The sequence below is a fragment of the Pristiophorus japonicus genome, chromosome 2 (genome assembly GCF_044704955.1).
Source record: "Pristiophorus japonicus isolate sPriJap1 chromosome 2, sPriJap1.hap1, whole genome shotgun sequence".
In the NCBI taxonomy this organism is placed as follows: domain Eukaryota; kingdom Metazoa; phylum Chordata; class Chondrichthyes; family Pristiophoridae; genus Pristiophorus; species Pristiophorus japonicus.
Genome location: NC_091978.1, coordinates 281,530,401 through 281,555,309, shown reverse-complemented (window position 1 = coordinate 281,555,309; position 24,909 = coordinate 281,530,401). Strand labels below are relative to the sequence as shown.

Here is a 24,909-nt window from a genome sequence, read left to right as displayed (position 1 = left end):
TTGTAGTTTCTCCCCATTCAAATAATATTCCCTTTTACTGTTTTTTTTTCTCAAGGTGGATGACCTCACATTTTCCGATATTGTATTCCATCTGCCAAACCTTAGCCCATTCGCTTAACCTATCTAAATCTCTTTGCAGCCTCTCTGTGTCCTCTACACACACCTGCTTTCCCACTAATCTTTGTGTCTTCTGCAAATTTTGTTACACTACACTCTGTCCCCTCTTCCAGGTCATCTATGTATATTGTAAACAGTTGTGGTCCCAGCACCGATCCCTGTAGCACACCACTAATCACTGATTGCCAACCTGAAAAGGACCCATTTATCCCGACTCTCTGCTTTCTGTTAGTTAGCCAATTCTCTATCCATGCTAATACATTTCCTCTGACTCCGCGTGCCTTTATCTTCTGCAATAACCTTTGTGTGGCACCTTATTGAATGCCTTTTGGAAATCCAAATACACCACATCCATTGGTACACCTCTATCCACCGTGCTCGTGATATCCTCAAAGAATTCCAGTAAATTAGTTAAACATGATTTCCCCTTCATGAATCCATGTTGCGTCTGCTTGATTGCACTATTCCTATCTAGATGTCCCGCTATTTCTTCCTTAATGATAGCTTCAAGCATTTTCCCCACTACAGATGTTAAACTAACCGGCTTATAGTTACCTGCCTTTTGTCTGCCCCCTTTTTTAAACAGAGGCATTACATTAGCTGCTTTCCAATCCGATGGTACCTCCCCAGAGTCCAGAGAATTTTGGTAGATTATAACGAATGCAGCTGCTATAACTTCCGCCATCTCTTTTAATACCCTGGGATACATTTCATCAGGACCAGGGGACTTGTCTACCTTGAGTCCCATTAGCCTATCCAGCACTACCTCCCTAGTGATAGTGATTATCTCAAGGTCCTCCCTTCCCACATTCCCGTGACCAGCAATTTTTGGCATGGTTTTTGTGTCTTCCACTGTGAAGACCGAAGCAAAATAATTGTTTAAGGTCTCAGCCATTTCCACATTTCCCATTATTAAATCCCCTTTCTCATCTTCTAAAGGACCAACATTTACTTTAGTCACTCTTTTCCGTTTTATATATCGGTAAAAGCTTTTACTATCTGTTTTTATGTTTTGCGCAAGTTTACTTTCATAATCTATCTTTCCTTTCTTTATTGCTTTCTTAGTCCTTCTTTGATGTCGTTTAAAATTTTCCCAATCTTCTAGTTTCCCACTAACCTTGGCCACCTTATACGCATTGGTTTTTAATTTGATACTCTCCGTTATTTCCTTGGTTACCCACGGCTGGTTATCCCTTCTCTTACCGCCCTTCTTTTTCACTGGAATATATTTTTGTTGAGCACCATGAAAGAGCTCCTTAATTGAATGGCTTGGCAGGCTCGAGGGGCCAAGTAGCCTACTCCTGCTCCTATTTCTTATGTTGTTCTTATGTCCACCATAGCACCCAGTAATTCCCTTTAACTTTGCAGTAATATAATTCTCATATTCCTTATACAAAGAAACATAGAAAATAAGTGCAGGAGTAGGCCATTCGGCCCTTCGAGCCTGCACCACCATTCAATAAGATCATGGCTGATCATTCACCAGTACCCCTTGATTGTAATGACCACTTCTTTTCTTTTGCTATGCCGTTGTAATTTTCTTATTCAGCTAACAGCAGGAGACAAGGTGCCTCACACTTCACATCATTCGAAAATATTGAGACTGGTTCACGTAAGAAGAATGCACAATCTATGACAAATAACTCAATTTGGTAAGAAGTATCTTGTAGAAATCCTATCCAAAGTACGTATATAAAGCACCATTATTTCTACCTCAACAAGTACAGTATAGAAACATTTAAAAATACTCACTGGTAATGTGCCTGGAAGTGAAGCATCTAAAAATGATACCAATGAATTTGGAGGTGCTGAAAATTGCACCCGGGATCCAGAGAAAAGTTTGGAGTTGGAACTTAACTGAGCATGAACTTCCAATCCCACAACTCCCATCCATTTGCTGGAAAAAAAAATGTATTTATAAAACGTGAGGAATAAACATGACCAATAAACAAAATTACAGTTGCCTTACAGAACAACTAACAATCTACTTGACAACCTAAAAGAAATAAGGTACCTCAAAATCATGCAAATAGCAATAAAGTTCATACAAACATTTAAATATAACAATCTGTGGTTTATGAAAAGAGACGCACACCTTAAGTTGTGTTTACTGCCAACAATGTCATGGAAACATAAAATTAAAAGAGTTTTATTAATTGAAAGTGCAGTAATACTTTTGCTACACTGCCTGAACATCATCTTGCTTCAACATCCCACCTACCCGTTTCCAGGAAAAACAATTCCTTTAATAAGAAAGAAAGCTTATAGGAGGATATTATACACTGTTTTTGCACCTATTCAGGCTCTTGATAATTTATTGGTGCCGATTTTCCTGGAGTCTCCTCGGCCCAATAATTAACAGGACTAAATACGCCCAAACATGGTGAGTTGCGTCATTTGAATGTCCTGGTCACACTAGAGAAACTAGATACCCACTACAGTTGGATTTCTGGTGATGCTCCACTTGCCCTTACACTGTCACTAGTGGTCATTACAATGGTCAAATTATTAGAAGTCAGTAAATAAAAGTCATCTTTTAGAAATATAAACAGTTTGATTACATTTCAACGGGTAAGCTACAAAAAATACTATTTTCTTGATCATAAAAGCCATCAATCTACATCAACTTACCATATAAACAGAATAAATCTTCAACAGCAGCACTTGGGCTCAAGTTTCTCCAAGCCTGTTTTCTGGCATAATGCCAGAGTTACATTTTCTAGGCCACAAATGAGGCAGAAATATTTTGCCAAAGTTTCCCCGATGTATAATTCGAATTTGGCGCCGCGCAGTGTCCAGTCACCTCGGGGGGTCAAGCCTGCTGTCTGCGCCAAAAAATGATGCCGCACCTTCTGCGCGTGTGCGGGAAAAATAGTTACATTTTTGCCATCGTTCCAATGGACGCGCATGCTCAGTACAGCTCGGATTTGGCAATCAGCCATTTTTAAAGAGCCAGTTGTGTGTCTGAGAAGGAGTGCTGTGTGAGAGCATTGGGAAAATGGCAGCTGAAGCAATACAAGATGCAACGCAGTGCAAGGACCAAGAATTTCTTACAGGATGAAGTGGAGGCACTAGTTACTTGATTGGGAACAGATGGCAGGAGCTGAACACCAGCAGCGGTCACATAAAAGTTCCACCCAAAGAAATGAAGAAACGCTGGAACCAAGTTGCAGAAGATCACTGTGCAATGGTGACCACCACGAGATCTGGAGGCCAGTGTAAAAAGAAATGGCAGGACCTTGGTCAAGTAGTTAGTGCAAGTAATATTTTCATTTATTCAATGGAATTGCAATTGTAAATGTGACCATCTGTATGTCCCACTCAGCAGAAAGACACCCTCTCTAAAAAGTTGCATTTTCATCTTTGCAAAGGAAGGTGGCACATAAAAGGGAAAGAACTCAAACAGGAGGAGGCCCGACAAATCTGCACCCACTGACACCCTTGGAAGAGAAGGTCGCTGCTTTCATGGGTCCTGCTTGGAAAAAAACAATCAGTACTGCACAAGCTAAGCCCACACTCGAGGGAGAGGACAAGTCCTGCAAATCCATCATGGTCTTTCAAATCAGCCTGCTGCCTGGCCTGCGATGTGTGAGCCTACTCATGCCACCCACTCTGCCCCCTCCTCTGCTGCTAACCATTATCATTATATGCTGTTATCATTTGCAGAACTTGAGGCCAACCCTGACAATGCAGAAGATGATTCAGATGAGGATGAGCCTGAAGAGGAGAACATCTTCCAATCCAACCCTCTAGACCAAGAACATAGGGGTGAGGGGGAGGGGATGGAGCAGGATGAAGCTCCCACTGTTGTATTGACTTTGGAGGAGGTGCCGCTCATGGAGGTGACAGCCCTTTCCGTGACTAGTGGTTTGAGTGTTGGTGGGACATTCCATGCTTTCACATCTTCCCAGTGGGGTGCAGCAAGGCACACCCAGGGCCCCACCTTCCGAGGTTGCTGGTCCCAGTGGTGTGGCGCAGCGAGGCACACCCAGGGCCCCACCTTCCGAGGTTGCTGGTCCCAGTGGTGTGGCGCAGCAAGGCACACCCAGGGCCCCACCTTCCAAGGTTGCTGGTCCCAGTGGTGTGGCGCAGCGAGGCACACCCAGGGCCCCACCTTCCGAGGTTGCGGGTCCCAGTGGTGTGGCGCAGCGAGGCACACCCAGGGCCCCACCGTCCCAGGCTGTGGTTCCAGTATTGGGGTGTGAGCCACACTTGTGGGGAGGAGGAGAAGGAGAGCTTGACCGTGCTCTCCTGAGGTGCAGGATCTAACAGATGTGATTCAGATGATGTCATTGAGTGCGGAGAGTACTGACCTTACCCGATCACTCCTGGACACCATCAGTGGGGTGGGTGATGAGGTAGCGGGACTGTCGAGCGAAGTAACAGCAATGACACGAGAAAAGGGAACGATATCCTGGACCATTAGTGAGGGAATAGTGGCCATTAGGGGGGGAAGTTCAGAGGTAGTGCAAACCACGTCACTGACCATGAGAGAGGGAACGCTGCAGGTAGTTCAGACAGTTTTGTTCAACATGACGGAGGGAATGTTGCAGGTTGTTGAGACACTGTCAGGATACATGAGGGACGGCATGTTGAAGTTAGCTGCTGCAATAAGGGAACACGCCCAGACCCCGCGTCCATTGACAGAATCAACTGTCACTCCCACTCCAATCCCCACACCAGCCTCTGAAAAGCCCAAAGCCGGGCCCTCCAACTTGCCGCCTGATGCTGACGACCCCCACTCTCAAGAAGTGCACAGTACCCGAGATGTTCGAAAGAATAAGCTTGGTATCAAGCCCAGAAACACTGCGCCACCGCCTGTGGGCAGGGATGGTGGAGTGTCCAAGACCAAATGCAGCGGGCGGTCTTAGAACCGGGGATGAGAGATGGGTGCAGCCTTTCTTTGCTGCTGTTATTGTTATTATTATTGTTACTGTTGTAACTGTTCTCAAATTAAAAGGTTTTTGTAAGTTATGTAAATTTACAAGTTTATAAGTGATCTTAAAGAGTGATATTAAAGTAAAGTTTGATACAAGAATAATTTTATTAAAGTTGTTCAACTTTTGAATAAAATATATTTTACATTAAAACTGAATCATGTTCCATTAACACAACACAACATTAGGGAACAGCTCCAAACAGTAAACATGCCCATGTGGAATAGTTGTCGCTGAGCCCTCAGGCATCAGTAAAGCGTTCACGGATGAACTGCTGGTGCAAGGCTCGAACAATCATTAAAGGGACACGATGGCCCACCCTCCTCTGCCGTTGCGCTCCGGCCTCAGGCACTTGCATGGTTTCCTCATCCTCATCGTCCTCCCCCTTCTCCTGCGTCACCTGCATCTTCCACATCATTATCATCAGCCACTCTCAGCGCAGGTGGGTCTTCCACTACCAGATGCTGCTGCCTCATGATGGCTAAGTTATGCAGCATGCAGTACACAACAGTGAAGTGACCGACAATCTCACAGGAGTACAGCAAGTAGCCTCCGGAATGGTCCAGGCATTGGAAACGCTGTTTCAAGATGCCAATGGTCCTCTCAATGATGCTGTGCGTCGCAATGTGCGACATGTTGCATTAACGGTCAGCTTTCGTCCGGGTTACGCGTAGGGGCGTCATGAGCCAGGTGGCGAGGCCGTACCCTTTGTCTCCCAGTAGCCAGCTCTGCCCTTCTGGCTGCTGCTGCTGAAACATGGCAGATATAACGCTGTCGCATAGGATGAACGCATCATGGGTTCTGCCAGGATATCTTTCATCGACTGACATGATATGATGCATGTCGTTAAACATGAGCTGCACATTAATGGAGTGGAAGCCTTTTCTGTTCCTGTACACCTCGGAATAGTTCAAAGGTGCTCGCAAGGCGATGTGGGTGCAATCAATGCAGCCCTGTACCTTTGGGAAGCCAGCAATCCTGGAGAAGCCCACAGCCCTGTCATGGATTGCTTGGGCAGTCATGGGGAACTTTATGAAGTCATTCTTACGCGTGTACAATGCAGCCGTGACCTGGCGAATGGAGACATGTGTTGCATGTTGAGAGATGGCGCACACATCCCCAGTTGTAGCTTGAAACGATCCGGAGGCATAGAATGAAAGTGCAGCTGTAACTTTCACTTCAACTGACAAAGCAGTTCTCCTGATGCTTCTAGGTTGCAGGTCTGCTTTGACCAATTCACAGATCTCACTTACAACTTCTTTGCAGAAATGCAGCCTTCTGACACAGTCTGCATCACTCAGGTGGAGGTACGAACGCCTGTTTCGATATACCCAAGGTGGGTAAAGCCTCCTGCCCAGCACCCTACGGGCTCTGATGTTCCTGATGCGATGAAGTCGAATCAATTGTTTCCTACACAGCACCATGATGTAGAAGGCTCACACAAGGTATGGCACTGTCAGTATTGCCCCCATACTTAAATTTAAGCTTTGAAAGAAGCTCAAAATGGCAGAAAAGCAGGCAGCACAGGTTTGCAGTTGTATCTCTCCAGGTCTGTATGGATGGACCACACCCAAAGGTCATGTGACTTCTCCTTTCTCTCCCCCTCCCCGGGCTCCAAGCTTTCCGATCGGTAACTCACGCTCTCCTCCCCCTCCCCCTCCCTCCACGGCTTGTTTTGTAGCCTAGCCCCAAGCCCGTGTCCGGGCGAGGGGCCGATGGTACCGGCCAAATCTATGACCCTCCAGACCTGCTTCAAGATGTTCGGTGGCGGCGGGTGAGCGAGTTAAAAAATGAGAGAACTTCTGAAATCCAACCAATTTACACTTCTACGTTGACAGGTTAAAAAAAAAGTTGAACTGTATTATTGATTTTGACAATGGTCTTGACTCCTTCCAAAATCTTCAACTTAAAAACAACAACGTTTTTCAGCGCAGATTTGTGAATGTGCGCTGGTTTTCTTAACTCAACAGAAGCTGTTTTGGGAGTGGCCAGATATGCCAACCTAAGAGAAAAAATATTGGCCAAACTGCAAACAATTGAAAAAAAACTGGCCTAGAAAAATCGTAACTAAGTCAGTTACACCGGCGCAGATTGCAGGGGGAAACTTTGAAAAAAATAAATACGCCAGAAAAAACGCCACCACCAAAAAAATGCCGCAAATGAATGGGGAAAATTGAGCCTCTATAATTAATTTTAATGTGTATTTCGGACAAGTAGTTTACACATGATGCCTTATACTTTCCACACAAGTGACTGGCAGAAATGTGCCATGATGCAATCCTGTCATGAACTAAGACATACAAAGGTACCAAATCCATCAATAACAAGCCTCCAACTTACACTCACAATGCCTCTTACCAGAGTCAAAATGATGAGGCGTCAACCCTACTGGAAGGGCATGATTTAGGTTGACACTTCAATGCAGGACCCAGGGAGTACTGCATTGTTGGAGAAACCATCCTTTGGATAAGAGGTTAAACGAGTTCAGGTTTGACTTTAGAGATCGCACGACACTATTCCATAAAGAGCAGGGACCTCTCCAAGTATCTTGGCCAATGTTGGTCCATCAAATATACCACTAAACAGATTATCTGATCACTCACCTTATTACTGTTTATGGGACCGTGTAATGTGCAAATTGGCTGTCGCATTGCCTAATATAGCAGTCACTGCACTTCAAAATTAATTAATTGGTTGTGAAACCTAATGCTTTCATTATAAAGTGCTTTCGAATGTTCTGAGAATGCGATAAGGCAATATATAAATGCATGTTCTTTCTTTCTAATAATTGCACTACAAAATCATTTACTGAACTTCTTTGGGACATTTCTGCGAGATGTGATAAGATAGAACATAAATGCAAGTTATAAAACAGTAATACCAATGGAAGTGCTGCAGTCAATTTCTGCTCTGCAACCTACATTATAAGCTCCAGCTTTAAAAGCTGAACTGCATCACAATGGAGTTAACAATGCTACACAACCAGACCAGTAAATCTTGCCACAATAGCAACATCTTTTAAACTATTTAAACAAACACACCAGGTGTACAGTATGAATAGAATATTAATTGAGTTGCATGGTTTACAAAAATTAAAACTATGAGTCCCTGTAGTTTATTTCCCATAACGCATGATCTCCTGGACCTTATTTTCTATCTATATATTTTCAACCAATAGGGGACTATAACTATGACTTTGCTGTCTGTGAGTTAGCCACTTGAGAAATACCCCACACCACTATGACACATGTTCTGGGTAATCATAGTTTTTATAAACTTTTCATTTTGGTCTCTCCCTCCCCACAACATCATAGGCAGTCCCTCGTATCGAGGATGACTTGCTTCCACGCCAAAAAGGGTTGAGCTCACAGTTGTTTCAATGAAGGACCTAATATTCCAGGTCCCAAACGACATGTTGAAGGGTGGAAGATGCCTATGAGTGAATTTTTTTAGCATGTGCTGGCCATTGCACACCAGCCACCACACGGGCTTGACAGAGCTAGGTCTTGGTCCAGTGGCAAGGAATAACCAAGACGACTGGAGACCAACTCTGCTGCATGAACCTAGTGCGTGCACATATTGCCATGTGGGCTGGCGCGTGCTGCCCCTGGGCCCTCGTCTCTTCTGGGCCCTGAACTCACACCCTCCATCTCCCCCACCCTCCATCTCCCCCACCCTCCATCTCTCCTTCCCTCTCTCACTACCTCCCGCCTCCCCCTCTCTCACACTCCATCTCTCCATTCTCCTCTTTCCCCTCCAACCCCCAATCTCCAAGTGAGGGCTCCCTCTCTCTCTCTCCCCGCCGAGCCCCGGTCTCTCAGTGCGGCTACGCTCAGCTGACGTGCGCCATGGATTTTGACTCCAAGCCCATCTAGCCCGACCAGGTGGAGGAGGAGGGAAACGAGGGTAAGGACTAGACCACAGGCGGCGCCGGCTCCCCGGGCACACGTGGGCATCCAGGGCTGGGCTCACACATCATATTCTCAACTTTATGGTCACCGAATGGGCCGGCAGATGCTCTTATGAGGGCTCGGTGCGATGCTTTCCAGAGTTGCGTGGGGTGATGGTCTGCTCACTCCAGGAAGTTTGCAAGTTCAATCTCAGATCTATGCCTAGTTACTCAGCTTCAACTGGGACTATCGCAAGTGCACCATTTGTGACCTCACTGTCCTTTGAATTGGGGAATGGGGAAGGAATTAACTAAGATTCCTGCTCCTCAATACTATCCTGCGACTTTTTCTGGAAAGCAACCATGTGCGGGTGTCAGGAAAGAAGATTTGACTCAGCTATTTACTTTTTGTCTGACATCACCATATTTGAGAATTTCAAACTTAAGAAATCTACACTTGTCTGTAAGATTTCTACTTGCACAATGTGAAGTGCACACTCTCGCCATAGGTCACATCCGACTCACATAGGTCCAGAGAACATAGGTGCAGGTTGGCAGAGATAAGACCCAAAGTATACTTTGGGATACTGCTGGAGTTTAACCAGATAAAATTATGTAACTTTTCACGGCTGTTCACCAATAAGTTTTCTCTACTTGTCAACCTACTACCACCCTCCCAGAGCTTTGGGCTACAAGGTTATCTGAAACCAAGTGGGAAGAACCCCAGCTCCCAGTGATAGGTCTATCCCTCCAAGCCCCATTCATAGGCAGGAGAGTAATGTGGACTGCTGGGTTCTGGTATTGGAGATCTGGAATGGGGGGGGGGGGGGGGTGGGGTGGGGGGAGGGAGGGAATGGGTTGATTTACTTTGCATCGCCAAGTGTTTCATCTTGGTGCAATACAGTCATGATTCCCCTGTGTGGAGGAATTTACTTCGTTATTTTGATGTTGAACTTTAATGGGAGCATAGTTAGGCCCTTTATGTAACCAACAAATCTACATCCCACTATCTGTGTACAACAGACTGCAGTACAGTAAATGCCACCGTTTTCATTTGTTGAAAAAGTCTAAAATTAAAATGTTCAAGAATAGCTGAGAGTATTGATCTAATTATATACACTAATTGAGTAACCCAGCATAGACAAAATTGCATAATTAAACCTTGCAAATTGCTTTGCTAGATACTTTTAAAGGGGCACCAGTTTCTTAAAAGGTGTTTGTAAACAAATTAAAATTAGTCTGCCAAAAACACAGTGCAGTGATGCGAAGATTTTTATTGTAGCATTTGCTCTTCCTAATAAAGAACAGATCAGCAAATACATTTTCATTAAGACTGCACCCCATTACAACATAAAAAACATTTGTCAGGCATTGTACATTATTCTTAAAAATCAACAATTAAACACAAAATGCAAATGTGTGTTGGGTAATTAAACAACAACAACTTGTATTTATATAGACACTGAAAATGCTGGAAATACTCAGCAGTTCAGGTAGCATCTATGGAGCAAGACCTTTCATCGACCTGAACGTTGTTTTTCTCTCTCCATAGATGCTGCCTGGCCTGCTAAGTATTTCCAGCATTTTCTGTTCTGATTTCTAGCATCCGCATTATTCTGTTTATGTACTTATATAGTCCGTTTAACATAGTGAAATGACCGAAGGTGTTTCACAGGAGCATCATCAAACAGAATTTGACACCATGCCACATAAGGAGATATTAGGGCAGATGACCAAAAGCTTGATCAAACAGGTAGATATTAAGGAGCATCCTGAAGGAGGAAAGCGCAGTAGAGAGGCAGAGAGGTCAGGGAGGGAATTCCAGAGGTTAGGGCCTTGGCAGCTGAAGGCACGGCCATCACTAGTGGAGCGATTAAAATCGGGATGCTCAAGAGGCCAGAACTGGAGGAGCACAGATATCTCAGAGGTTTGTGGGGATGAAGGAGATTAGGGAGAGAGGAAGGGCGAGGCTACGGAGAGATCTGAAAACAAGGACAAGAATTTTTTAATCGAGGTGTTTTGGACTGGGAGCCAATGTAGGTCAGCGAGCACAGGGATGATGGGTGAATAGGATTTGGTGCGAGTTAAGACACGGGCAGCAGAGCTTTGGATGACCTCAAGTTTACGGAGGGTAGAACATGGGAAGCTGGCCAGGAGTGCTTTGGAATAGTCAAGTCTAGAGTAACAAAGGCATGTGTAGAAATATGGGAAAGGATTAAGAAGTTAGCTCAGACCTGGGTCTAAAACCAATAAACTCTCTTGCACAAAAAAACAAGCAGGCATTGACCTCAGGGTGAAGGAGATAAGGGAATGAGGTAAAGTTGTAAAACTGCAGGATAAGCTGCAGGATAATAAAGCCAAATTCAAAGGAGTCGCCCTGGGTAAGATAGTGTGCAAATACTGAATGCCAATTAATAGAGTTCCGGCAATTGCTAATGACCGAACAAAAGGTCAGGTATAGGAATAGCAGACTGAAGGCCAAAGGACAGGAGGGAGTTACCGTAACAGAACCAGCTGTGGGAAACAGCAGGGGACGGTGGGAAAGGATGAAAAGACTTAATTGATCAAGTTAAGGTTTACACACAGTAACGAAGACTCCAACTTGGTAATAACTCTTGGAGGTAAGAGACAGGTTGCGATAACAGCAGAATGTCTCTGTACTTCTTGTATAAACAAGCAGGCAATTAATAGCAACACACACGGTTATCTGAGAGAAGAAAGGTTATAAAGATAGGCAAGTTCGGACAGTCCGGAGCGAGAACCCAGGAGCAACACTCAGCAGAAACAGGGACCAGGGGAGAGACCCTTGAAGGAACAGTGTCAGGACCGGATTGATCACCCGGGGACATATTGGGTAACTATGTGAATATTTTGAGCAGAAAGAAACACCTTTTGGAACACCTTTCTGCAGAGTTAAATAGAGTATAAATAGTGAGTCTTGTACTTCTTCTGTATTAAACGAACATTAACGGTACTGCCATTGTCCAGTATGTAATTTAATATTTAACTCAAGCACCGTCGCAGGCAACTACTAGTCATACGACTAGCGAAATTGTAGTTTGTGCAACAGCATGGTTTCAGCAGAGGAGCTGAGGCGAGGAGTCGTTGGGCGATGTTACGGAACTGTAAATAGGCAGTCTTGGTGATTGCGAGGATGTGGTTGGAAGCTCATCTCGGGGTCAAATATGACACCAAGGTTGCGAACAGTCTGGTTCAGCTTCAGTTGCCAGGGAGAGGGATGGAGTTGCTGGCTAGGGAACGGAGTTTGTGGTGGGGACCGAAGAAAATGACTTTGGTCTTTCCAATATTTAATGAGACAAAATTTCTGCTCGTTAAGTACTGGATGTCGGACAAAGCAGTCTGACAATTTAGAGAAAGTGGAGGGATCAAGAGAGGTGGTGGTGAGGTAAGGCTGGGTGCTGTCAGCGTACATGTGGAACCTGATGCTGTATCTACAACAAAAGCAAAATACTGCAGATGCTGGAAATCTCAAAAAACAGAAAAGCTGGAAATACTCAGCAGGTCTGGCAGCACCTGTGGAGAGAGAGAAAAAGTTAACGTTTCAGGTCGATGACCTTTCATCAGAACTGGAAAAAGTTAGAGATGTACCAAGTTTTAAGCAAGTACAGAGGGAAGGAAAAAAAGAACAAAAGGGAAGGATAGAGTGGAAGACAGGAGAGATTAAATGACAAAATGGGAAAATGGTGCAAAGCAAAAGGAGATGGTGATGGGACAAGAAACAAAAGATGAGGCTAGAGGAGGTGTAAATGGAATAGTAGATTCATCAGCAACAGCTGCCGTCTAAAAAAAATGGGAGCTGAAGTTATGATCTGAAATTATTGAACTCAATATCGAGTCTGGAAGGCTGTAAAGTGCCAAATAAAAAGATGAGGTGCTGATCTTCAGGCTTACATTGAGCTTCACTGGACCAGTGTAGGAGGTCAAGGACAGAGAGGTCAGAGTGGGATTGGGGCAGAGAATGAAAATGACAGGCAACCGGAAGCTCGGGGTCACACTTGCGGACTGGAAGGAGGTGTTTAGCAAAGGTTAATCCAATCTGCTTTTGGTCTCCCCAATGTAAAGGAGACCACATCGGGAGCAGCGAATACAGTATACTAAATTTATAGTACTACAAGTAAATCGCTGTTTCACTTGAAAAGTGTGTATGGGGCCTGGACGGTGGGAAGAGAGAAGGTAAAAGTGCAGGTCTTGCATGGGAAAGTGCCATGGGTGTTGGGGATGATAGTGGAGTGGACCAGAGTGTCGCAGAGGGACCAGTTCCTTCGGAATGTTGAAAGGGGAGGGGAGGGAAAAATGTGTTTGGTGGTGGGATCACACTGGAGGTGGCGGAAATGGCAGAGGATGATCCGTTGAATGTGCAGGTGGTGGAGTGGAGAGGACAAGGGGTAACTGTATTGTGGTTCTGGGAGAGGATGGGTTGAGAGCAGATGGAATGGACACGGTCGAGGGCCCTGTTAACCACGGTAAAGGGCTCTCTGGTCCCCTCACTCACCTTTATTTCTGGTACATTGATGACACTACCAGTTCAGTTTCCTGCTATCACCTTGAACTGGAAAATGTCATCAACTTTGCTTCCAATTTCCTCTTTACCCTCACTTTCATATTGTCCACCTCCAACTCTTCCCTTCCCCGACTTCTCTTCTTTTCTGGGTATTGACCAATATCCACTATAAGCCCCCTGACTCCCACAGCTACCTTGACTACACTTCCTCCCACCCTGATTCCTGTAAGGACTCTGTTCAATTTTCCCAGTTTCTCCATCTCATCTTTTCAGACAATGCCACCTTCCATACCAGTGCTTCCTATTATGTCTTCCTTTTTCCCAACTCCCAAGGATTCCCCTCTACCATGGTTGACAGGGCCCTCGACCGTATCCATTCCATTTCCTACACTTCTGCCCTCATCCCTTCCCCTCCCTCAAAACCACGATACGGTTTCCTTTGTCCTCACCTTCCACCCTGCCAGCCTCCACATTCAACGGATCATCCTCCCCCATTTCCACCACCTCCAAACACATCCTCACCACCCCTCCCAGCATTCCAAAGGGACCATGATCCACTCCTCTATCACCCCCAATACCCGCTTCCCTTTCCACAGCACTTTTCCCTGCAAGTGCAGAAGATGTAACACCTGCCCTTTTACCTCCTCCCTTCCCACCACCCAGGGCCCCATGCACACTTTTCAAGTGAAACAGCAATTTATTAGTACTTCTTTCAATGTACTATACTGTATTTGCTTCTCACGATGTGGTCTCCGCTACACTGGGGAGACCAAACGCAGATTGGGTGATCACTTTGTTGAAGAACTCCGTTCAGTCGCAAGCGTGAGCTTGAGCTTCCGGTCGCCCGTCGTTTTATTTCTCCGTTCCACCCCCACTTTGACCTTGGCCTCCTACGCTGTTCTAATGAAGCTCAACTCAAGCTCGAGGAACAGCACCACATCTTTCTATTAGGCATTTCACAGCCTTTTGGACTCAGGGTTCAAGTCCTATTCCAGAGACTTCAGCACAAAAATCTAGGCTGACACTCCATACTGAGGTACACGGTCAGAGGAGTCATCTTCTGGACGAGATGTTAAACAAAGGTCCCGTCTGCTCTCAGGTGGACGTAAATGATCCCATAGCACTATTTTGAAAAGCATGAGTTATCCCCAGTGTTCTGGCCAATATGTATCCCTCAATCAACATCACTAAAGCAGATTATCTGGTCATTATCACATGGCTGTTCATGGGAGCTTGCTGTGTGCAAATTGGCTGCCTTGTTTTCTACATTACAACAATGACTACACTACAAAAGTATTTTATTGATTGTAAAGTGCTTTGGACGTCTGCTGGTGGTGAAAGGCACTATATAAATGCAAGTCTTTTGTTTCTTTAACATTGTTGAACTCAATTTGCTCCCATTTTTTCCAGACAACAGCTGTTGGCTATGATTCCGCAATTCCCATTTACACCTCCACTAGACACATCTTTTGTTTCTTTACTTATCCAGTTATCATTCCCATTTGCCTTGTGCCATCATTTTGTCTTTTAATCTCACCTGCCTTCCACCCTACTACAGACCTTCCCTTTTGTCCTTTCTTCGCCTCCCCCCTTTCCCTGCCTCTGTACTTGCTTAAAACTTGTTGCATCTTTAACTTTTTCCAGTTCTGATGAAAGGTCATCGATCTGAAACGTGAACTCTGTGTCTACAACACTGCCATTGCTTTGATACAAGTCAACAATTAAACCATCTGCATTAGCGCGATAGGCGGCCATTCCGGTTTAATGTTTTCTGTAACACCGGGCCATGAACCACGTTCTTGACCCCGATAATAACTCGCAGCTGATCACAACAAAACATCAATATGTTCGATTTTAATGCAACAGCCGCGGGGTGCCGTCTAATCTACGGCACCACAAATCTATTTTACGCATATCGTATAAATGTGTTGAAACTATCACCTTTTACTTTGCCTTTCTGCTGCGGATTGCGCATTCCTACTGAGAACAGTTAAACGGTTGAGCTTTCTGCTCTCGATCACTCTCACACACCATCCGCACAGGGCAGCTGCAGGAGGCGCCATGACACCTCGCAAAGTGAAGGGGAAGGCGTCGCACGCAATGCCTCATGGTAATTGTAGTTCTCACCACGGCTCGAACCTATTCTGTACACGGAGCTTGGAACCACAACTCCCAACAGGCTTCGCGATTCCAGCTTCCGTTTGTCCTCTCAACAACAACAACTTGTATTTATATGGCGCCTTTAACGTAGTAAAACGTCCCAAGGTGCTTCACGGAAGTATTATAAAACAAAAAAATTGACATGGGGCCACATAAGGAGAAATTAGGGCAGGTGACCAAAGAATTAGGTTTAAAGGAGTGTCTTAAAGGAGGAAAGAGAGGTAGCAAGGCAGAGATGTTTAGGGAGGGAATTCCAGATGTAAGGGCCGAAGCAACAGAAGGCACGGCCACCAATGTTTGAGCGTTTGTAATCAGGGATGGTCAAGAGGGCAGAATTGGAGGTGCAGATATCTCAGGAGTGGGGGTTGTGGGGCTGGAGGAGATTGCAGAGATAGGGAGGAGCAAGGATATGGAGGATTTGAAAACCAGGATGAGAATTTTGAAATCGACGCATTGTTTAACCAGGAGCCAATGTTAGTCAGTGAACATGGGGTAATGGGTGAACGGGACTTGGTGCAAGTTAGGACATGAGTTTTGGATCACCTCAAGTTTACGTAGCATAGAATGTGAGAGGCCAGCCAGGAGTGCATTGGAATAGTCAAGTCCAGAGGTAACAAAGGCATGGATGAGTGTTTCAGCCACAGATGAACTGAGGCAAGGACGGAGGCAGGTGATGTTACGGAGGTGGAAATAGGTGGTCTTAGTTATGCTGCGGCTATGTAGTCGGAAGCTCATTTCAGGGTCAAATATGACATCAAGGTTGCGTGTGGTTCAGTATCAGACAGATGTTAGGGAGGGATGGAATCAGTAGCTAGGGAACGGAGTTTGTGGCGGGGATCAAAAACAATGGCTTCGGTCTTCCCAATATTCAATTGGAGAAAATTACAATCAACAGAAATCATTGCATTTTTTAAGGTAAAAATGGCTAATCATTTGAAGCAGATAAAAATTCTGGGCTTTGGGCAATGCAGGGCAGTGGGATTGATTTGGGATTTTTTAAGCAGAGATCACATAGATAGGATGGGTGAAATGGCTCCCTTTTGTGCTGTAAACTTCTAGGATTCTGCACTACCTTACTCTAACCTATTCTTTCCCAGCAACTCTCCTTCCTCAGACTTTTCGTCCTCCTACAATCTTCGGATTTTTGAAACTTAAGCTTAACGTTATCTAATCATTTCTTTCCGATTAATTTGTTGTCTTTCTTACTGTCACATTACAACAGTGACTACACTCCAAAATTGCTTCATTGGCTGTAAAGCGCTTTGAGACGTCTGGTGGTTGTGAAAAGCGCTATATAAATCCAAGTATTTCTTTCTTTCTTGTCAAACAGGGTTTTTGGTCATTTACCTTTCCCAATTTAAAAAAATTCCTGTTCCCAACCATATATTTCTCCTTCAGCTCTTTTTACATATCCATGACTCTGTGGCTCTCTTGAAGCTTATTAATTTTACATTTATATTGTCTAGTTCATTCACAGTGCTTGTTAAGTTAACAATAGATATGTTTAAGTGCTTAGAGGAACAAGATAAGTAAAAGTGTTATTTTCTCATTCCAATGTTTCTGTCGAATATAGAGTTGACAGCATAGACACACTTAGTAGAAATATATGGAATTATTTGTTTGATTTTACAGTTCTTGGTTTCAGACAAGCTCTGTGGAAAGATGCTGAACAGAATAATAACAAATAACGCAATGGTCCTAATACCGACCCCGGTGGACCCCACTACATACTTCTCTAGTGTCAGAGAAACATTTGCTCACCATTACTCTTTGCCTTCTATCCTTTAGCCAATTATGTACCCAAGTTACTGCTGTCCCTTGAACACCACGTGCTTCTATTTTCCGTATAAGTCTGTTATGTGGTACTTTATCAAATGCCTTTTGAAAGTCCATATATACATCTACTACACAACCTACTGGGCCCAGCTCGGGCCGCTACAGATCCTGGGGGTGACAGAGTATCTCTCAGGAGTGGAGGCCTTTTCTGTTCCTGTGCACCTTGGAATCCTCCGGCGATGTGGGTGCGGTCAATGTAGCCCTGTGCGTTTGGGAAGCCAGCAACCCTGGAGACGTCCTCAGCCCTGTCTCGCATTGCCTGGACGGTCATGGGGAACTTCATGTAGTCATTCTTCCGGGTGTGTAGTGCGCCGGTCACTTGCCGAATGCAGACATGTGTTGCACGTTGAGAAATGGCGCACACGTCCCCAGTTGTAGCTTGGAACGACCCGGATATATGGAGTGAAAATGCAGCTGTGACCATCACTTCGACTGACAAAGCAGTCCTCCTGGTGCTTCTAGGTTACAGGTCTGCTTTTACTAACTCACAGATCTCAGTTACAACTTCTTTGCGGAAACATAGCCTTCTGACACAGTTTGCATCACTCAGGTGCGGGTACGAACACCTGTCTCGATATACCCGTCATGGGTAAGGCCTCCTGCCCAGCACCCTACGGGCTCTAATGTTCCTCATGTGATGACGTCGAATCAATTGTCTCCTCCCCAGCACCATCTTGCAAAAAGTTTCCACAAGGTATGGCATTGTCAGTATTGCCCCCATGCTTAAATTTTACCTGTGCAACAAGCTCAAAACGGCAGGCAGACAGGACAAGGCTCTTTGTTCTCTCTCCCCACAAGGTCTGTATGGACCACACCCAGGTCTGAGCAGGCACAGTCATCAGAAACCCCCCCCAACCCCCACTCCCGGGCTTGATTTGATGGGTAGTGCAGGCTTCTGATGCCTTCCACAGCCCCCCCACCCACCCGGGCTTGATTTGATGCGTAGTGCAGGCTTCTGATGCCTTCCATAGACCCCCACCCACCTGGGTTTGATTTGATGCGTAGTGCAGGCTTCTGATGCCTTCCGTATGTGTTCCACAGCAGCCCCCCGCCCCAGGCCCTGGGCTTCTGTTGAAGCCAAACCCCTGTGTCCAGGCTTGGGACTGATTCTGCCGGCCGGCACTCCGACCCTCCAGCCCTGTTTGCAGACGTTCGGTGGTGGCGTGTCAGTTGAAAAAAAATGAAAACTTACAGAATTCCATCAAACTTTCATTTACTGTGTTATAAGATAAAAAACAATGAATATTTATGCATATTTAATGGTACTTGACTCCAAAACTTCGCTGAAAAACAATGGCATCTTTCTGCGCTGATTTTTCAATGCGCGCTGGTTTTTCTTAACTCACCAAAAGATTTTTCGGCAGTGGTCATACACGTCGACCTAGGAGACATTTTTTTGGGGTAAACTTACATAATTGACAAACTGGTGCAGACATCAGGTTACGCCCCCTATGACACAAAAAAAACCTTAAAAAATCATAACTAACTGAGTTACGCTGGCGCACATTGCTTGGGGAAACTTACATTTGTTAACTTGCGCAAAAAAAGGGCGCAAATCACTGGGGAAAATTGAGCCCAACATATTACCTGCAAACCCATGAGATTTTATCTTGTGCAGTAACCGCTTATGTGGCACCTTATCGAATGCCTTCTGGAAATCCAAATACACCACATCCACTGGTTCCCCCTTATCCACCCTGCGCGTTACATCCTCAAAGAACTCCAGCAAATTTGTCAAACATGATTTCCCTTTCATAAAACCATGCTGACTCTGCTTGACTGTATTATGCTTTTCCAAATGTTCTGCTTCCTTAATAATGGACTCCATTATTTTCCCAACGACAGATGTTCGGCTAACTGGTCTATAATTTCCTGCTTTCTGTCTGCCTCCTTTTTTAAATAGGGGCGTTAAATTTGCGGTTTTCCAATCCGCTGGGACTTTCCCAGAATCCAGGGAATTTTGGTAGATTACAACCAATGCATCCACAATCTCTGCAGCCACTTCTTTTCAGACCCGAGGATGCAAGCCATCAGGTCCAGGGGACTTGTCCACCTTTAGTCCTATTATTTTACCGAGTACTTTTTCTTTAGTGATAGTGATTGTTTTAAAGTTTCTCCCTCCCTATAGCCCCTTGATTATCCACTATTGGGCTGTTTTTAGTGTAGGGGGTAAGTGATTGGCTGTTGATTGGTAAGTAGTTTTTCTTTTTCTTTTCCATGTCAGTAAGTAACCTTTAGCATTGTTGTTGCCAAATTAAGTTTATCGAAGGGTTAAGTCATGGCAGGACAGCTCGGACACGTGTTATGCTCCTCCTGTACTATGTGGGAAGTCAGGCACGCTTCCAGTGTCCCTGACGACTAGGTGTGCGGGAAGTGTATCCGGCTGCAGCTCCTGACGGACCGCGTTGCGGCCCTGGAGCTGCGGGTGGATTCACTCTGGAGCATGCACGATGCTGAGAATGATGTGAATAGCACGTTTAGTGAGCTGGTCTTACCGCTGCTAAAGGGTACACAGCCAGATAGGAGATGGACGACCAACAGGAAGAGCAGTGCAAGGAAGGTAGTGCAGGGGTCCCCTGCGGTCATCCCCCTGCAAAACAGATACACCGCTTTGGGTACTGTTGAGGGGGCTGACTCATCAGGGGAGGGCAGCAGCAGCCAAGTTCATGGCACTGTGGGTGGCTCTGCTGCACAGGAGGGCAGGAAAAAGAGTGGGAGAGCTAAAGTGATAGGGGATTCAATTGTAAGGGGAATAGATAGACGTTTCTGCGGCCGCAACCGAGACTCCAGGATGGTATGTTGCCTCCCTGGTGCAAAGGTCAAGGATGTCTAGGAGCGGGTGAAGGACATTCTGAAAAGGGAGCGTGAACAGCCAGTTGTCGTGGTGCATATCGGTACCAACGATATAGGTAAAAAACGGGATGAGGTCCAACGAAACCAATTTAGGGAGCTAAGAACTAAATTAAAAAGTAGCACCTCAAAAGTAGTAATCTCAGGATTGCTACCAGTGCCACGTGCTAGTCAGAGTAGGAATCGCAGGATAGCTCAGATGAATACATGGCTTGAGGAGTGGTGCACATGGGAGGGATTCAAATTCCTGGGACATTGGAACCGGTTCTGGGGGAGGTGGGACCAGTACAAACCGGACGGTCTGCACCTGGGCAGGACCAGAACCAATGTCCTAGTGGGAGTGTTTGCTAGTGCTGTTGGGAAGGAGTTAAACTAATATGGCAGGGGGATGGGAACCTATGCGGGGAGACAGAGGGAAGTAGAATGGGGGCAGAAGCAAAAGATAGAAGAAGAAAAGAGAGCAGAGAAACCTAAGGCAAAAAGCAAAAAGGGCCACATTACATCAAAATTCTAAAGGGGCAAAGTGTGTTCGAAAGACAAGCCTGAAGGCTCTGTGCCTCAATGCGAGGAGTATTCGGAATAAGGTGGATGAATTAACTGCGCAGATAGCAGTTAACGGGTATGATGTAATTGGCATCACGGAGACATGGCTCCAGGGTGACCAAGGCTGGGAACTCAACATCCAGGGGTATTCAACATTTAGGAAGGATAGCCAGAAAGGTAAAGGAGGTGGGGTGGCATTGCTGGTTAAAGAGGAAATTAATGCAATAGTAAGAAAGGACGTTAGCTTGGATGATGTGGAATCGGTATGGGTGGAGCTACGGAATACCAAGGGGCAGAAAACGCTAGTGGGAGTTGTGTACAGACCACCAAACATTAGTAGTAAGGTTGGGGACAGCATCAAACAAGAAATTAGGGATGTAGGCAATAAAGGTACTGCAGTTATCATGGGTGACTTTAATCTACATATTGATTGGGCTAACCAAACTGGTAGCAATGCGATGGAGGAGGATTTCCTGGAGTGTATTAGGGATGGTTTTCTAGACCAATATGTCGAGGATCCAACTAGGGAGCTGGCCATCCTAGACTGGGTGATGTGTAATGAGAAAGGACTAATTAGCAATCTTGTTGTACGAGGCCCTTGGGGAAGAGTGACTGTAACATGGTAGAATTCTTTATTAAGATGGAGAGTGGCACAGTTAATTCAGAAATGAGGGTCCTGAACTTAAGGAAAGGTAACTTCGATGGTTTGAGGTGTGAATTGGCTAGAATAGACTGGCAAATGATACTTAAAGGGTTGATGGTGGATAGGCAATGGCAAGCATTTAAAGATCACATGGATGAACTTCAGCAATTGTACATCCCTGTCTGGAATAAAAACAAAATGGGGAAGGTGGCTCAACCGTGGCTAACAAGGGAAATTAAGGATAATGTAAAATCCAAGTAGGAGGCATAGAAATTGGACACAAAAGCAACAAACCTGAGAACTGAGAGAAATTTAGAATTCAGCAGAGGAGGACAAAGGGTTTAATTAGGAGGGGGAAAATAGAGTACGAGAAGAAGCTTGCCGGGAACATAAAAACTGACTGCAAAAGCTTCTATAGATATGTGAAGAAAAAAAGATTAGTGAAGACAAACATAGGTCCCTTGCAGTCGGATTTATAATGGGGAACAAAGAAATGGCAGACCAATTGAACAAATACTTTGGTTCTGTCTTCTCGAAGAAAGACACAAATAACCTTCCAGAAGTACTAGGGGACCGAGGGTCTAGTGAGAAGGAGGAACTGAAGGATACCCTTATTCGGCGGGAAATTGTGTTAGGGAAATTGATGGGATTGAAGGCCGATAAATCCCTGGGGCCTGATAGTCTGCATCGCAGAGTACTTAAGGAAGTGGCCCTAGAAATAGTGGATGCATTGGTGCTCATTTTCCAACAGTCTATCGACTCTGGATCAGTTCCTATGGACTGGAGGGTAGCTAATGTAACACCATTTTTAAAAAAGGGAGGGAGAGAGAAAGCGGGTAATTATAGACCGGTTAGCATGACATCAGTAGTGGGGAAAATGTTGGAATCAATAATTAAGGATGAAATAGCAGCGCATTTGGAAGCAGTGACAGGATCGGTCCAAGTCAGCATGGATTTATGAAGGGGAAATCATGCTTGACAAGTCTTCTGGAATTTTTTGAGGATGTAACTAGTAGAGTGGACAAGGGAGAACCAGTGGATGTGGTGTATTTGGACTTTCAAAAGGCTTTTGACAAGGTCCCACACAAGAGATTGGTGTTCAAAATCAAAGCACATGGTATTGGGGGTAATATACTGACGTGGATAGAGAACTGGTTGGCAGACAGGAAGCAGAGAGTCGGGATAAACAGGTCCTTTTCAGAATGGCAGGTAGTGACTAGTGGAGTGCCGCAGAGCTCAGTGCTGGGACCCCAGCTCTTTACAATATACATCAATGATTTAGATGAAGGAATTGAGTGTAATATCTCCATGTTTGCAGATAAAACTAAATTGGGTGGTGGTGTGAGCTGTGAGGGGGACGCTAAGAGGCTGCAGGGTGACTTGGACAGATTAGGGGAGTGGACAAATGCATGGCAGATGCAGTATAATGTGGATAAATGTGAGGTTATCCACTTTGGTAGCAAAAACTCGAGGACAGAATATTATCTGAATGGCGGCAGATTAGGAAAAGGGGAGGTGCAACGAGACCTGGGTGTCATGGTTCATCTTTGAAAGTTGGCATGCAGGTACAGCAGGCGGTGAAGAAGGCAAATGGTATATTGGCGTTCATAGCTAGGGGATTTGAGTATAGGAGCAGGGAGGTCTTACTGCAATTGTACAGGGCCTTGGTGAGGCCTCACCTGGAATATTGTGTTCAGTTTTGGTCTCCTAATCTGAGGAAGGATGTTCTTGGTATTGAGGGAAGGTTTAACAGACTGATTCCTGGGATGGCAGGACTGACATATGAGGATCAACTGGGTCTTTATACATTGGAGTTTAGAAGGATGAGAGGGGATCTCATAGAAACATCTAAGATTCTGACGTGATGGGACAGGTTAGATGCGGGTAGAATGTTCCCGTTGTTGGGGAAGTCCAGAACCAAGGGACACAGTCTTAGAATAAGGGGTAGGCCATTTAGGACTGAGATGAGAAACTTCTTCACTCAGAGAGTTGTTAACCTGTGGAATTCCCTGCTGCAGAGAGTTGTTGATGCCAGTTCATTGGATATATTCAAAAGGGAGTTAGATATGGCCCTTACGGCTAAGGGGATCAAGGGGCATGGAGAGAAAGCAGGAAAGGGGTACTGAGGAAATGATCCGCCATGATCTTATTGAATGGTGGTGCAGGCTCGAAGGGCCGAATGGCCTACTCCTGCACCTATTTTCTATGTTTCTGTGTTTCTATGTTTTACCGTGAAGACCGATACAAAATATTTGTTCAAAGTCTGTCAGTTCCCTGTTCCCCCATTATTAATTTCCCATCCTCTAAGGGACCAACATTTACTTGAGCCACTCTCTTCCTTTTTATATATCTGTAGAAACTCCTACTATCTGTTTTTATATTTTTTGCTCGTTTACTCTCATAATCTATCTTCCCTCTCTATTTTTTTTAGTTGTCCTTTGCTGTTTTTTAAAAAGTTTCCCAATCCTCTGGCCTCCCACTAATCTTGGCCACTTTGTATGCACTTGTTTTCAATTTGATACCATTCCTTATTTCCTTAGTTAGCCACGTGCACCCGCCCCCCCCCCCGTCCCACCCCAACCTGCGAGAGAACAGCTCCACAGGTCGGGAGGTATAAGACCTGGAGCGTCATATCACTTCAACCTCCAGCGTGAGTTACTCCAAGTGTGTGACGATTTTGAGATGGGCAACTGGGTGACATCATCAAAACCCTGGTCACCGTTTTGGAGCGTGGGCTGGAACATCGGCAGGGCCCAGGTACAGAGGAGTGGGAAGGTCGGGGCGGATGAGCGACGAGAGTTTGTGGCGTCGGAGCGGTGAGAGATCGTGACGGAGGTGCGGTGATTGTTTTTGTGGTTGAGGAGCGGCGAGAGATCGTGGCGGAGGAGCGGTGTGAGATTGCGACGCAGGTGAGGTGAATATTTGGCAGAGGAGCGGCGAGAAATCGTGGCGGAGATGCGGTGAATGTTTGTGGCGGAGGAGCGGCGAGAGATTGTGGCGGAGGTGCGGCAAATGAGGGTACAGAAGAGTTGAGGGTCCAGGAGCAGCACAGGCTAGTCCATACTGCAATATGTGCGCGCGCTAGGGACGTGCAGCAGAGCAGGACTCAAGTCGTCTTGGTTAACCCTTGCCACTGGATAAAGGCCTAGCTCTGTCAAGCCCGTGTGGTGGCTGGTGTGCAATGGTCACCACACGTAAAAAAAATTCACGCTCTCAATTGGAGTTCAGAACTGGAACATCGGGTCCTTCATTGAAACACCTGTGAACTCGCGGAAGCACCACCTATGATGATGATGAAGTACTGGGGGTAGTTGGAATATATTTATTTTTAGGTTAATTTTTTTTTAAATTATTCCTATCTCTAAGCAGTGAGTGTCTTGGTGAACCTCTTCAGGTAAAACAGTTTTTTTAA

At 45.4% G+C, this 24,909-nt stretch overlaps 1 protein-coding gene across 1 annotated transcript in view; it reads right to left on the bottom strand.

Moving 5' to 3' along the window:
- Window positions 1-15,541, bottom strand: part of gatb (glutamyl-tRNA(Gln) amidotransferase, subunit B) — a 101,092-nt gene extending 85,551 nt beyond the window's left edge. The window contains exons 1-2 of the mRNA XM_070871448.1: window positions 15,407-15,541; window positions 1,870-2,014 (exon numbers count right to left, since the gene is read on the bottom strand). Coding sequence (XP_070727549.1) covers window positions 1,870-2,014; window positions 15,407-15,528 — 267 coding nt within the window. The 5' untranslated portion in view covers window positions 15,529-15,541. The remainder of the gene's footprint in view (window positions 1-1,869; window positions 2,015-15,406) is intronic.
- Between the last annotated feature and the right edge of the window lie 9,368 nt (window positions 15,542-24,909).